Source organism: Rhinoderma darwinii, chromosome 3, assembly GCF_050947455.1.
Source record: "Rhinoderma darwinii isolate aRhiDar2 chromosome 3, aRhiDar2.hap1, whole genome shotgun sequence".
Lineage (NCBI taxonomy): Eukaryota > Metazoa > Chordata > Amphibia > Anura > Rhinodermatidae > Rhinoderma > Rhinoderma darwinii.
The window spans coordinates 403,089,013-403,102,572 of record NC_134689.1 but is presented as its reverse complement, the minus strand read 5'-3'; the positions used below and the strand labels follow the sequence as shown (position 1 = coordinate 403,102,572).

Here is a 13,560-nt window from a genome sequence, read left to right as displayed (position 1 = left end):
GGGACCCAGTCCTGGTTGGTTTTACCATTATGGCTATTAGCTAGTGAGGACTTCCCACTCCAGAAGAATATTATTAGCAAACAAAGTGGTGGAAAGTTAGACCAAGGTTAATGAAAACGACAATAAAGGGGGAAACAAACATGAGGCCCTTTTGTCCTGGGTGGAAAAACCTGACACAATAATATGTGGCTTATTTTCATCTACTTTATGGGGCCCACTCTCTTCTATGTACTCCAGTATGTACTTATGATTTTGGTTTGGTTCCTGGTGGTAACCCAACTGTTTAAATGTCTCCTGCCTGCCCTAGACCCTATAATGCAAATTAAACCAACCATAGACCATTTATTACAGTGTTGCTCCTCACCTGTCGAATGCAAGAGTTCACCATGTCCACCCAAACAGAATCCGACACAATCTCTTTCTCATTGCCTGGAAGGGTATAATAAGCCACAATGCGGAAGGACGGCATGTATTTTTCAGTGACCACCAGTGACATCACAGTAAGAGTCTGTTCTGGATCTCGTGGTTGGCGGTCCATTTTTATGACCTGACCCTTACTAAGAATCTGAGAAGAGACCAGAATATTAGCTGTGTGTCGCGTAGACAAATGAGACTATTGATGTTCTTGGTATTTACACAGTGTGTTACCATATAGGTGATGTAGTCAAAGCTCTTTTGGACATTTAAGTTCTTGGTCTTCACCACAAACTGAATTTGCAGAGTATCTCCAGGACTGACTTTGGTTGACGGGACGCTGATATGCAGATAGCTCTGTGATCCCTGTTGTGGTTTGTAAGCCTTCAAGGTCAATATGGCGGTTGTCTGTCTATGCTCAGGAATATCTTCAGCCTTTGTTCGGAACTAGATGAAACAGACACAATTCCAGTCACTATGCGTTATACTATCCAACATGGAAAAAAAATATAACTACTATAGTATCGCCTCCTATATACAGTAGAATAACTACTATATCACTGCCCCATGGACATGAAAATAAAGTACTATAATACAGCCTCCTATATACAAGAATATAACTACTATAATACTGCTCCTATGTACAAGAATATAACTACTATAATACTACCTCCTATATACAAGAATATAACTACTGTATTACTGCCCCTATGTATAAGAATATAACTACTATAATACTGCTCCTATGTACAAGAATATAACTACTATAATACTGCCCCCTATGTACAAGTATACAACTACTATAACACTGCCTCCTATATACAAGAATATAACTACTATAATACTACTCCCTATGTACAAGAATATAACTACTATATCACTGCTCGATGGACATGAAAATAAAGTACTATAATTGTATACAAGAATATAACTACTGTAATACTGTCCCTATATACAAGAATATAGTTACTATAATACTGCCAGCTATGTACAAGAATATAACTACTATAATACTGCCCCCTATGTACAAGAATATAACTACTATAATATTGACTCTATGTACAAGTATATAACTACTATAATACTGCCTCCTATATAAAAGATCATAACTACTATAATACTGTTCCCTATATACAAGTAAATAACTGCTATAATACTGCCCCCTATGTACAAGAATATAACTAATATAATACTGACCCTATATACAAGACTATAACTACTATAATACTGTCCCCTATATACATAAATAAATATCTACTATAATAGTGCCCTCTATATACAAAAATATAACTACTATAATACTACCCCTTATGTACAAGAATATAACTACTATAATACTGCCCCCTATATACAAGAATAAAACTCTTATAATACTGCCCCCAATGTACAAGAATATAACTAATATAATACTGCTCCTATATACAAGATTATAACTACTATAATACTGCTCTTATATACAAGAATATAACTAATATAATACTGACCCCTATATACAACAATATAACTACTATAATACTGCACCTTATGTACAAGAATATAACTACTATAATACTGCCCCCTATATACAGGAATAAAACTACTATAATACTGCTCCTATATACAAGAATATAACTACTATAGTAATGCCCCTATATACAAGAATGTAACTACTATAATACTACCCTCTATATTCAAGAATATAACTTCTATAATACTGCCCCCTATAAACAAGTATATAACTAATATAATACTGACACCTATATAACTATTATAAAACTGCCCCTATGTACAAGATTATAACTACTATAATACTGCCCCCATATATACGAGAATATAACTACTATAATACTGCCCCCTATATACAAGAATATAACTACTATAATACTGCCCCCTATATACAAGAATATAACTACTATAATACTGCCCCTATATACAAGAATATAACTACTATAATACTGCCCCCTATGTACAAGAATATAACTACTATAATACTGCCTCCTATATAAAAGAATATAACTACTATAATACTGCCCCTATGTACAAGAATATAACTACTATAATACTGCCCCCTATATACAAGAATATAACTACTATAATACTGCCTCCTATATACAAGAATATAACTACTATAATACTGCTGCTATATACAAGAATATTACTACTATAATACTGCCCCTATATACAAAAATATAACTACTATAATACTGCCCCCATGCACAAGAATCTAACTACTATAATACTGCCCCATGTACAAGAATATAACTACTATAATACTGTCCCCTATATACAAGAATATGACTATTATAATACTACCCCCATGTTCATGAATATAACTACTATAATGGTGCCCCCTATATTAGAATATAACTTCTATAATACTGCTTATATATACAAGAATATAACTTCTATAATACTGCTTATATATACAAGAATATAACTACTATAATACTGCCCTATATACAAGAATGTAACTACTATAATACTGCCCCTATATACAAGAATATAACTACTATAATACTGCTCCCTATATAGAAGAATATAACTACTATAATACTGCCCCCTATGTAAAAGAATATAACTACTATAATACTGCCCCCAATGTACAAGAATATAACTAATATAATACTGCTCCTATATACAAGATTATAACTACTATAATACTGCTCTTATATACAAGAATATAACTACTATAATACTGCCCCCTATATACAAGAGTATAACTACTATAATACTGCCCCCATGTACAAGAATATAACTACTATAATACTGCCCCCATGTACAAGAATATAACTACTATAATGCTGCCCCCTATATTCAAGAATATAACTTCTATAATACTGCTCCTATATACAAGATTATAACTACTATAATATAGTACTGCTCCTATATACAAGAATATAACTACTATAATACTACCCCATGTACAAGAATAAAACTACTATAATACTGCCCCCTATGTACAAGAATATAACTACTATAATACTGCGCCCTATGTACAAGAATATAATTACTATAAGGGCGGGTTCACACATGGCGGAATTTCACTTAAATTCCGCTGCGGACACTCCGCAGCGTAAATCCGCAGCGGAGCCGTTTCTCCATTGACTTTCACTTTAATTTAGCAGTGTTCGTTTACACGATGCGTACAATTCCGCTGCGGAGCATAGGCTGCGGAGCGGAATTTGGTGTCCGCAGCATGCTCTGTCTGTTGCGGAGCAGTGGCGGACTGGTTGCGGACTCATGGCGGAATTTCTCCATTGACTTCAATGGAGAGTCAAAATTCCGCAATGAAGTCCGCAGATCTTATGTGTGCTGCGGAGCGTATTGTTTTTACTACCATGACATTTCTTCATTCTGGCTGGACCTATGTATTTCTAGGTCTACAGCCAGACTGAGGAAGTCAATGGGGCTCCCGTAATGACGGGAGCGTTGCTAGGAGACGTCTGTAAATAGTCACTGTCCAGGGTGCTGAAAGAGTTACGCGATCGGCAGTAACTGTTTCTGCACCCGGGACAGTGACTACCGATCTCAATATACATGTATCTGTAAAAAAAAATATAAGTTCATACTTACCGAGAACTCCCTGCGTCTGTCTCCAGTCCGGCCTCCCAGGATGACGTTTCAGTGTAAGTGACGGCTGCAGCCAATCACAGGCCAAGCACAGGCTGCAGCGGTCACATGGACTGGAGCGTCATCCAGGGAGGTCGGGCCGGATGCCGAAAGAGGGACGCGTCACCAAGACAACGGGCGGTAAGTATGAATTTCTTTGACTTTCACTAGGGAAAGTGCTGTCCCTTCTCTCTATCCTGCACTGAATAGGGAGAAGAGAAGCACTTTTCCTGCAGTCCGCAGCGGCCAGTCCGCATCAATTTTCTGCACATTTTGTGCAGATCCGCTGCAGAATCTGCAACGCAGATTCTGTGCGGCATTGATGCGGACAGTTGCGGAGGAATTCCGCCATGTGTGGTCATGCCCTAATACTGCCCCCTATGTACAAGAATAAAAATACTATAATACTGCCCCCTATGTACAAGAAAATAACGACTATATTACTGACCCCTATGTACAAGAATATAACTAATATAATACTGCCTCCTATATACAGGAATATAACTACTATAATACTGCCCCTATGTACAAGAATATAACTACTATAATACTGCTCCCATATACAAAATTATAACTACTATAATACTGCTCCTATATACAAGAATATAACTACTATAATACTGCCCCCTATATACAAGAATATAACTACTATGATACTGCCCCATGTACAAGAATATAACTACTATAATACTGCCCTATATACAAGAATATAACTACTATCATACTGCCACCTATATACAAGAATATAACTACTATAATACTGCCCCCTATGTACAAGAATATAGCTACTATAATACTGCCCCATGTACAAGAATATAACTACTATAATACTGCTCCTATATACAAGAATATAACTACTATAATACTGCCCCTATATACAAGAATATAACCACTATGATACTGCCCCATGTACAAGAATATAACTACTATAATACTGCTCCCTATATACAAGAATATAACTACGATAATACTGCCCCCTATTGTCAAGTACCATAATGATCTGTTGGTCTTTAGTCACTTACATGAACCTGCATTTCTTGGATGTCTGGATTGGTGTTTAGGACAAGCTGGGTTTCTCCACCTGCAGTGGTTTTCGCACATTTGTTGTCAATTGTACAAATCTCAACATTCGAAACTGCGGAGCCATCTGGTTTCTGCAGTAAAAGCTGGAAAATTGCAAATATGGGATGAGCACCTTTAAGACATGATAACCCTGAAGCTACCCTTTAGCAGACGAGTAGAGGGCAAATTTGATGTTGATTTGTGGCCCAGACTCTTGGCACATCTCATAGTCCAATAATTTATACTTTATAGCTAATTGTATTTTGTGCCCAGGACAACCACTGTCCATATGCTCCAAAGGGTCATGGGGATGTCTTAGTTGGGACCCTGCTTGACGTGCAGACAAAGTACATATTTTTCTCTGGAGGACATGGCACAACTATTACTTCAATGGGTTTGCCAAGGAGTTGGTGCACTAGAGGAGCTTGTTCTGGTTGGACAACCCTTAGGGAGACAACTCCTAACAGGGAGTCAACGTCTATCCTTAGAGGTTCTTACCACCATACTGCACACATGTCACCACATGAGTGCCTATACTCTTTAGAATTGGTACTTGAAGACCGTCATCTCAAGTATTCTTGATGGACATGTGTCTTTTTTCGACCGTACTAACTATGTAAAAAATGCCGGAATCAAAATTGTTGAGGGTGCTTTGAGAGTCAATCGTTATAAGTAACCCTGATCGATCACCAAGTAAGGATGGATCGATCTCCGAGTCAGTGGTTTTACCAGCTACTAGAGATCTTTCTACTCTGAATGATGTGCATCTGGGGAGTTAGCTGTGGCAGAATGTGTGAGGCCCCAGTAGAAAAAGTTTGAGCAGCCCTGGTCTAGAATTACATTGGGCAACTCTGGTTTCCACTTGAATTTCCCCGTAAAGGGGATGTCCAGTATAATATGTAACATTGATAGCCTATCCTTTGGGGGCTCACATGGTCCTCTTGTTAGAGTCCTACAGACAGCAGAAAGAGAACATTAAAGATAATCTGAATTATTTGGTCCCACTAGGAGCCTATGATACACTTACATTTGCTATATAGGGTAAACCAGGCTTGAAATATTTTGAGGTCTTGGTGAAGAGGACTTTGAACGCGGTCTTCACTATAGGAATGCCGATCTTCTCTGCTTGGACCAAGTCACTGCCTAGAAGAAACATGTCATGATATAGTTATCCCCAGCTCTGTAACTGGATGATTTGGAATATGTATCAATAGTATCAGTTATACACTGGCCTTAAAAATTGTCAGTGTTTTAAAAAAAAAAATCAAAAAGTTGCGCACGGTTTTATAAATTTGTGTTAACGTGAACCGGAAGAGAACCTTCTAAGACCGGTCTAGCCTTTCTCCATGTTCTGGGCTCAAGTGCCTGGTGTATATATATTTATTTCATAATGAATTTCCACAAAAGCCCGTAAGGGGTGTTAGTATGTGGAAAAAAATTGTGCAGGACCTTGATAAAAAAAAATCCTCCACATTTATACATGAAACCCCATGGCCCCTCCATACCTGCGTTGGTAAACACTGTGACCGTGACATAGAGCGAGCTTCCGAGGAGAAATTCCGGATCAACATATCGACTAGTGATCGTGTGACGATGCAGCGTTGCTTGTGCTTTTCCACCAGTCACCTGTAAGGACAATTATATATTATTTGTTTTCGAAAAACATATACAACTATAATGACGTTTTTTTTTCCAACTTGACAGAAGAGGACGATTCAAGATGGGAATTTTTTGATTTTAAAGGGAAATGCTCTTTTTAACTTTACCGATAACTTAAAGGAACACTGCGGAATTTGATAGTGTGAAGCTACATGAAATGTTAAGTAACTGTGATTATGATGTTTTCTACTCCATTCACATCCAAAGTGAAATTCAGGTTTCTGAATGTTTCCTTTTTTGGATAAGTGTAGTGTCTGTTCTGGTCTAAACGGGAGCTTAAGGGTGTCCCCTGTAGATGACCAGAAGCCACTAGACCAAGGTATTAAGGTTAATTGGGAAGTCCGGGGTGCAGAAGTGTCTCAGGAGTAGTGACCCTGGGGGTTCCTTAAATCACCAGGGGTGGGAGCCTACTGGTTCATGGCACATTTGCATGCAAGTCTTGACCCATCTTGAGCTTTCATAAAAATAAAAAAAAATAAAAAGCAATATAACTCTAAATCAGCACAGGACAAGTAAGGGAAGGTGTGTATAAAGTTGCAAACTTATAAAATGAGAAATAGCGGTAAAAGCAGAATTACACCAGAAGCAAACTTAGAAGGGGGGAGGATTCCTGGTACCTGGAAAACCCCCTCTGAATAGCTCATGAGAAGCAGTTAAATAAAAAAAATATTTCTGCTGCCACTAGGTGGTGCTCACTGTATACAGATTTAGTATTAAAGGGGTTGTACCACAATTGACAATTATCAGTACAGGATAAGTGAAAATTGTCTGATCGCTGGGGGCCACATCGCTGGAATCCCTCCACCGATCACATGAACGGGTATTCTGAACCCCACATTCCTCCTCACAGCTCCCCCCGCAGTAAGGAGGAGCTTGAATGGAGCAGCTGCACTCAATGTCTATGGGATTGACAGAAACAGTCGAGCGCTGTACTCGACTATTTCCGTCAATCCCATAGATTTTAAATGGAGAAGAACTGCACATGGTCTAGTTTAAGTTCTACTCTTTGCAGTTCGGAACCCAAGTTCTCGCGATCCGTGGGGGATCCAGTGATCGTGCAATTATCACTTATCCTGTGGATGTCGAATCCGGGATTATGCCTTTATGTTGATTGGGAGCTGTATAAATCCCTATGTCAGTGAGCTCCCCCTAGTGGTGGCTGCAGGCAAACAGATTATTATCATGTTACTCTTATAGATCTGGAGCTCTGTATCAGAAAAAAAAAGATCTGACCCCTATAATGAATTCTGCCCTGAACTAATTCTACTTACCCCTGCGCCATCCCAAACCACTAGGACTGTTAGGTGTTAACTATAATTACCAATCCTCTGTAAAATCCTGGACAGTCAGTATAATATGGTGATTGGGGGTAGTTGACTACATCTGTCGTGGGGACCAATGCGCTTGGAAGCCCCCGTTTATAAATCCTGCATTTGCCCCTGCATGCTGTAATGTTTTATTGAAGAATGTTTTTACCGTGATGTTGGTCATTGAATTTGGAAAACTCTTTTTCTCGTTGTCAAAAATTATGCCAAACATTGCATTGACATAGCCCTCCACCGGCTTCCCATGCAAAAATCTGCAAAACAAAAAAAAGAGTCCAAGCACAGTGTTACAAAAATTTGGTTTATATATAGACTAAATCTTAATTACCCCAAAAAAAAAATCTACACATTCAAATTTATTTTCAGCACAATGTACAGCAGAAATGATTGCCCCCTGTTATGGTCAAACCATGCTATGTTAGTCCTTATATTTACCATTAATCCTGGGCTGTTACCCAAACTTGGGCCCCCGTCCTCCATCGCCGCCTTGCGGCGCTGTAACTACGGTGTTGTTAACACTACCTTTTAGTGCAAGCATTAACAAATGGGTGTTACGATTCCCTTTGTCAAAGGGTTGTGTCCCTACATAATGACAGCATCACACGGTGTAGATAGTGCCAAACAGCCCCCCCCTGTAGATAGCACCCCCCACCTTGTAGAAAGCACCACACAGGCCCTGTAGAAATCGCCACACAGCCCCCCTGTAGAAATCATCCACACAGCCCCCTGTAGATGCTCCACCCATAGAGTTAGTGCCACACTTACCGATCCTCGTTTCAGCGCCGTTCTCTTGCGAAGGTTCCCTTGCCTTGCCAGTGATGTCAATTGTATCCGCGTCCTTTGGATACAATTGATTCCAGGGGCCTTGAGTTTTTTTGCGGTTTTTGTGACAATTCACGGTAAAAACGTGACAAAACTGTGATGTGGTCTCTGGGCGGCCATGGGCCCCCCGGAAGCCTTTGGCCCCCGGATGGCCCCCGATAACGGACCTATGAGAATCCGCCACACATCCATCCAAAGGTCGTGTGTGGTATTGCAACTCAGCTCAATTCACTACAATTCAGCTGCAATACTAGAAGCAACCTATGGATGGATGAAGAGCTGTTTTTGGAAAAATGTAGCCATGTTTTACAAATTCTTGACAACTCCGTTAAAGAGGATCGGTCACTAGTTTATTAATTCCCTATCTCCTAACTAATCTAATAGTCGCTATGATGCTGATAACTACAGTGTGATTTGATTTTAAAAAAACTTTTATTATTTGCAGTTATGAAAATTTTTCTAAATATGATAATGTGGCTCTAATAGCCAAATAGGAGGTGACTCTTTCTTTTCACTCTGGGCAGTGTAATGTTTTCTGTATGACGCTGTCCAATCAGCATACAGCTTCTCCCCCTTCCCTGCCCAGCAACACAGTGTGATCATATAGTACACAGCTTCCATTCCCGACTGCGAATCCAACTGGTGATACCTCCAGTTTTCTCACAGCTAGAACTGAGATCCTGGCATAATATGAAAGACTAGAACGACTCCTCTTTCCTATGACACAAGAACCGCTGTTCTAGGTGGTCAACAGTCGGAGATATGGCTATTTGAAGTGATCCCCCTTCCCTCCAGCCTCAGTCTCTCACACTGTGTGAAGCAACTTCATGCTGATAGGACAGTGTCAGAGGCTGTGAGGAGGCTCCACCTCTCTCACACCGTGTGAAGCAGCTTCATGCTGATAGGACAGCGTCAGAGGCTGTGAGGTAGCTCCACCTCTCTCACACTGTGTGAAGCAGCTTCATGCTGATAGGACAGGTCAGAGGCTGTGAGGAGGCTCCACCTCCCTCACACTGTGTGAAGCAGCTTCATGCTGATAGGACAGGTCACAGGCTGTGAGGAGGCTCCACCTCTCTCACACTGTGTGAAGCAGCTTCATGCTGATAGGACAGGTCAGAGGCTGTGAGGTAGCTCCACCTCTCTCGCACCGTGTGAAGCAGCTTCATGCTGATAGGACAGCGTCAGAGGCTGTGAGGTAGCTCCACCTCTCTCACACTGTGTGAAGCAGCTTCATGCTGATAGGACAGTGTCAGAGGCTGTGAGGAGGCTCCACCTCCCTCACACTGTGTGAAGAGCTTCATGCTGATAGGACAGTGTCAGAGGCTGTGAGGTAGCTCCACCTCCCTCACACTGTGTGAAGCAGCTTCATGCTGATAGGACAGTGTCAGAGGCTGTGAGGAGGCTCCACCTCCCTCACACTGTGTGAAGCAGCTTCATGCTGATAGGACAGTGTCAGAGGCTGTGAGGAGGCTCCACCTCAGGAGAATCGCTGGTGGTGACACCCACTTGTCTAATAAAGACTCATTTACATATGTAGAAAAAGATCTTATAACTTTTAAAATAATAAATTTTTTGAGACACAATTTTGACTAATATTATCAGTGTGACCGCGCCTATTAGATCAGCTAGGAGATTGGGCCTTACTAAACTAGTGACAGATCCTCTTTAAGGCCAGGGCTCTATGGTGATTTTGTTTGAATGGTCATGTAAAAATTTTGGGTTACTGCAACTGTCAATAAAGCTTAATCTTTCTAAAAAAAAAATCGAATGTTATGCCAGAGGGGGGGGAGTAGAGGGTCTTTATGACGTCCATATGCTCCAATAAGACGCATGGACTGATGTCCTCTTGAACAACCTCTTTAAAAAGGGCCTGTCACCTGTTCCTGACGTGTCTATCTTAGTAAATACCCATATATCCCATGAAATAGCAATTCTGGAGTATATTAACCTCAAACTCTATGTTGTGCCGTTCCTCTGTTATTCCTCCTAGAAATGTATGAATAAATTGACAACTGCGTGTTACCATTCCCCTTGTCAAAGGGGTATGTCCCTACACAGTCTCACTCTGTCAGCACTGATTGGACATTGTCACTCTCTGTAGGGACACACCCCTAACTGGTAACAGCCCGTTGTCAGTGTATTAAAAAAATTCCAGGATGAATAACCGAGGAACAGCACAACGAAGAGTTCTAGTATAAGATGCTCCAGAATTTCATGGGAAATATAAGTATTTAAGTATTTACTAAAATAGACAAGTCAGGAGAGGTGGCCGTTCCTCTTTGAATGTGCTAGTTGAAAATCTTTATTTAGAAGAAAACAGTGACATCTACAGGGCATGGGGTGACATTACACAACAGTCTATGTACGGCCCCATGCAAACGGCTGTGCCCATAATCGAGGCCCGCGATTGCGGGCACGGCTGGCCGTCGATGGCCACACGCATTTTCGGGCTCTGCTCCCAAACAAAGTATAGGAGCACGGCCCGTAAAATGCAAAAGAACGAACATGTTCCATAATTTTTTGAACATTTCTACAGCAAGGACACCCATCCGTAGCGATACGGAAAGGAGTCCAAGGCCAAAATAAATGAATGGATCCGTAATTGCGGACCGTATTACGGTCCGCAATTACGGGTCATTTATACGGTCGTGTGCATGGGGCCTAAGAGTAACAACAAAAATAAATACTGGAAAAGCGTTACAGTAAATAAATTCAAGATAATAAAGTCTTTCTTCTCAGAGGTTGATAAGAACTTATTTTTCTGTGTCCCCATGACAACACTTCCAGTCCCCATGCTATAGGACATAGGGCCTCATAGTAATCAGTCACATATCTGTATTCTGATTGGTTGCTATAAGGCTTAGTGTCCCTATGATAACACTGAGCTGCCAGAGCAGAGGGGCAGGAAGGGTTGTCATGGGGACACAGCCAGAGATGCTCTTCTCACACACTTCCTGTAACTTTAAAGGACAGGATACATCTTAGAGGTGAAATTGTCTTACTTTGCAGTAATATCCACAGTGAAATGGTCGTCATCCACAAAGTAATAATTCTGTGGGGTCTCCAGAAGGACTTCAAAACTTGGCAGAACTAAGGAGAGGAAACGTCACATTCATCATGATAATATGGCAACGTGCTCCCCTCACGTGACATAACTCTCCCCCTCACAGTGCCAGAGACGGGTCCTTGATGGACTAATTCGCTTTTGCGGAATTCATGGATATTTTTGGAACCAAAAATTCTATCATTTAACCCTAAGGACCCGACTTATTTTGTGCCTTCAGGACACAGCAATTTTTTTTTTTTTTCATTGTCGCATTTAAAGTTCTGTATAAGTGGAGGGTGGGCTAAAAAATAATTTCCGACACTGACCGGGAGGTATATCAGGTTTATATAATCACCGTCTGAGAGATTTCACTAATTCTACTCACCATATTCTTTCACCTCAAACTCAGTCCGGAACACTTCTTGAGGAGCCACCTGAAACTTGCAAGCAATCTGCCATTTTCCCTCACTGTAAAGTAAATACATGGCATATTAGGTCCCCTGACGTGCTAAACCAGACTGTATATACAATACTAGAGTATACCCAAGTAAATAACAGGATGGGTAATAAAAATACAGTGTATCCGACCTGGAACCCGCAGCACCGTCCATCCGAAAAATCGCACCACGTTGTGGTGAGGTTTATCACCCAGAGGCCAACATAGTATAACCTACCACCAATGACATGAAGAAGAAGGTTGCCCCTACTCTCTGGAATTTTCACCCTCTTAGACATGGCCCTAACGTTTGAAAAAGTCTAATGTCTTCCTATGTTTCCTGTCCATCGTGATTGTTTCTTAACCCTAAGTCAACAGTTATCAACTCCGACCGGAGGCCAACATAGTATAACCTACCGCCGATGACATGAAGAAGAAGGACCAGTTAAGGTCATTTTCATAAATAACTCAAATTATGAAGGCAGATACAGTGATACAGACTCTTACAACAGTCCAGCAAGTCAAAAGACTTCAAAGCAATCCAGTAATAATGGATAGGGCCGTGGAAGGTTCAGGTGGTCCTACCCCCTCTCTAGTACATTAGCAAATAAGGGCCAAGGTCATGCTGCCCAAGGTACCACATGAGCAAACCTGCTTGAGGTCTTCTTGTCCTGGGATGGGTTTGAGAAAAGTAAGTTGGATGATCCATTCTGACTTTTGTTATGGAGCCCACACTTGGATATATATATATATATATATATATATATATATATATATATATATATATATATATATATACACTGCCGTTCAAAAGTTTAGGGTCACCCAGACAATTTTGTGTTTTCCATGAAAACTCACTTATATTTATCAAATGAGTTGCAAAATGACTAGAAAATATAGTCAAGACATTGACAAGGTTAGAAATAATGATTTTTATTTGAAATAATAATTTTCTCCTTCAAACTTTGCTTTGGTCTTGGAATGCTCCATTTGCAGCAATTACAGCATTGCAGACCTTTGGCATTCTAGCTGTTAATTTGCTGAGGTAATCGGGAGAAATTTCCCCCCATGCTTCCAGAAGCCCCTCCCACATGTTGGATTGGCTTGATGGGCAATTCTTGCGTACCATACGGTCAAGCTGCTCCCACAACAGCTCTATGGGGTTGAGATCTGGTGACTGCGCTGGCCACTCCATTACAGATAGAATA

At 40.5% G+C, this 13,560-nt stretch overlaps 1 protein-coding gene across 1 annotated transcript in view; it reads right to left on the bottom strand.

Moving 5' to 3' along the window:
• Positions 1–13,560, bottom strand: part of LOC142750236 (A.superbus venom factor 1-like) — an 88,673-nt gene that overhangs the window by 47,928 nt on the left and 27,185 nt on the right. The window contains exons 6-13 of the mRNA XM_075859178.1: positions 12,302–12,384; positions 11,873–11,960; positions 8,200–8,302; positions 6,570–6,690; positions 6,092–6,207; positions 5,025–5,168; positions 649–861; positions 365–565 (exon numbers count right to left, since the gene is read on the bottom strand). Of these exons, the coding sequence (XP_075715293.1) occupies positions 365–565; positions 649–861; positions 5,025–5,168; positions 6,092–6,207; positions 6,570–6,690; positions 8,200–8,302; positions 11,873–11,960; positions 12,302–12,384 (1,069 nt within the window). The remainder of the gene's footprint in view (positions 1–364; positions 566–648; positions 862–5,024; positions 5,169–6,091; positions 6,208–6,569; positions 6,691–8,199; positions 8,303–11,872; positions 11,961–12,301; positions 12,385–13,560) is intronic.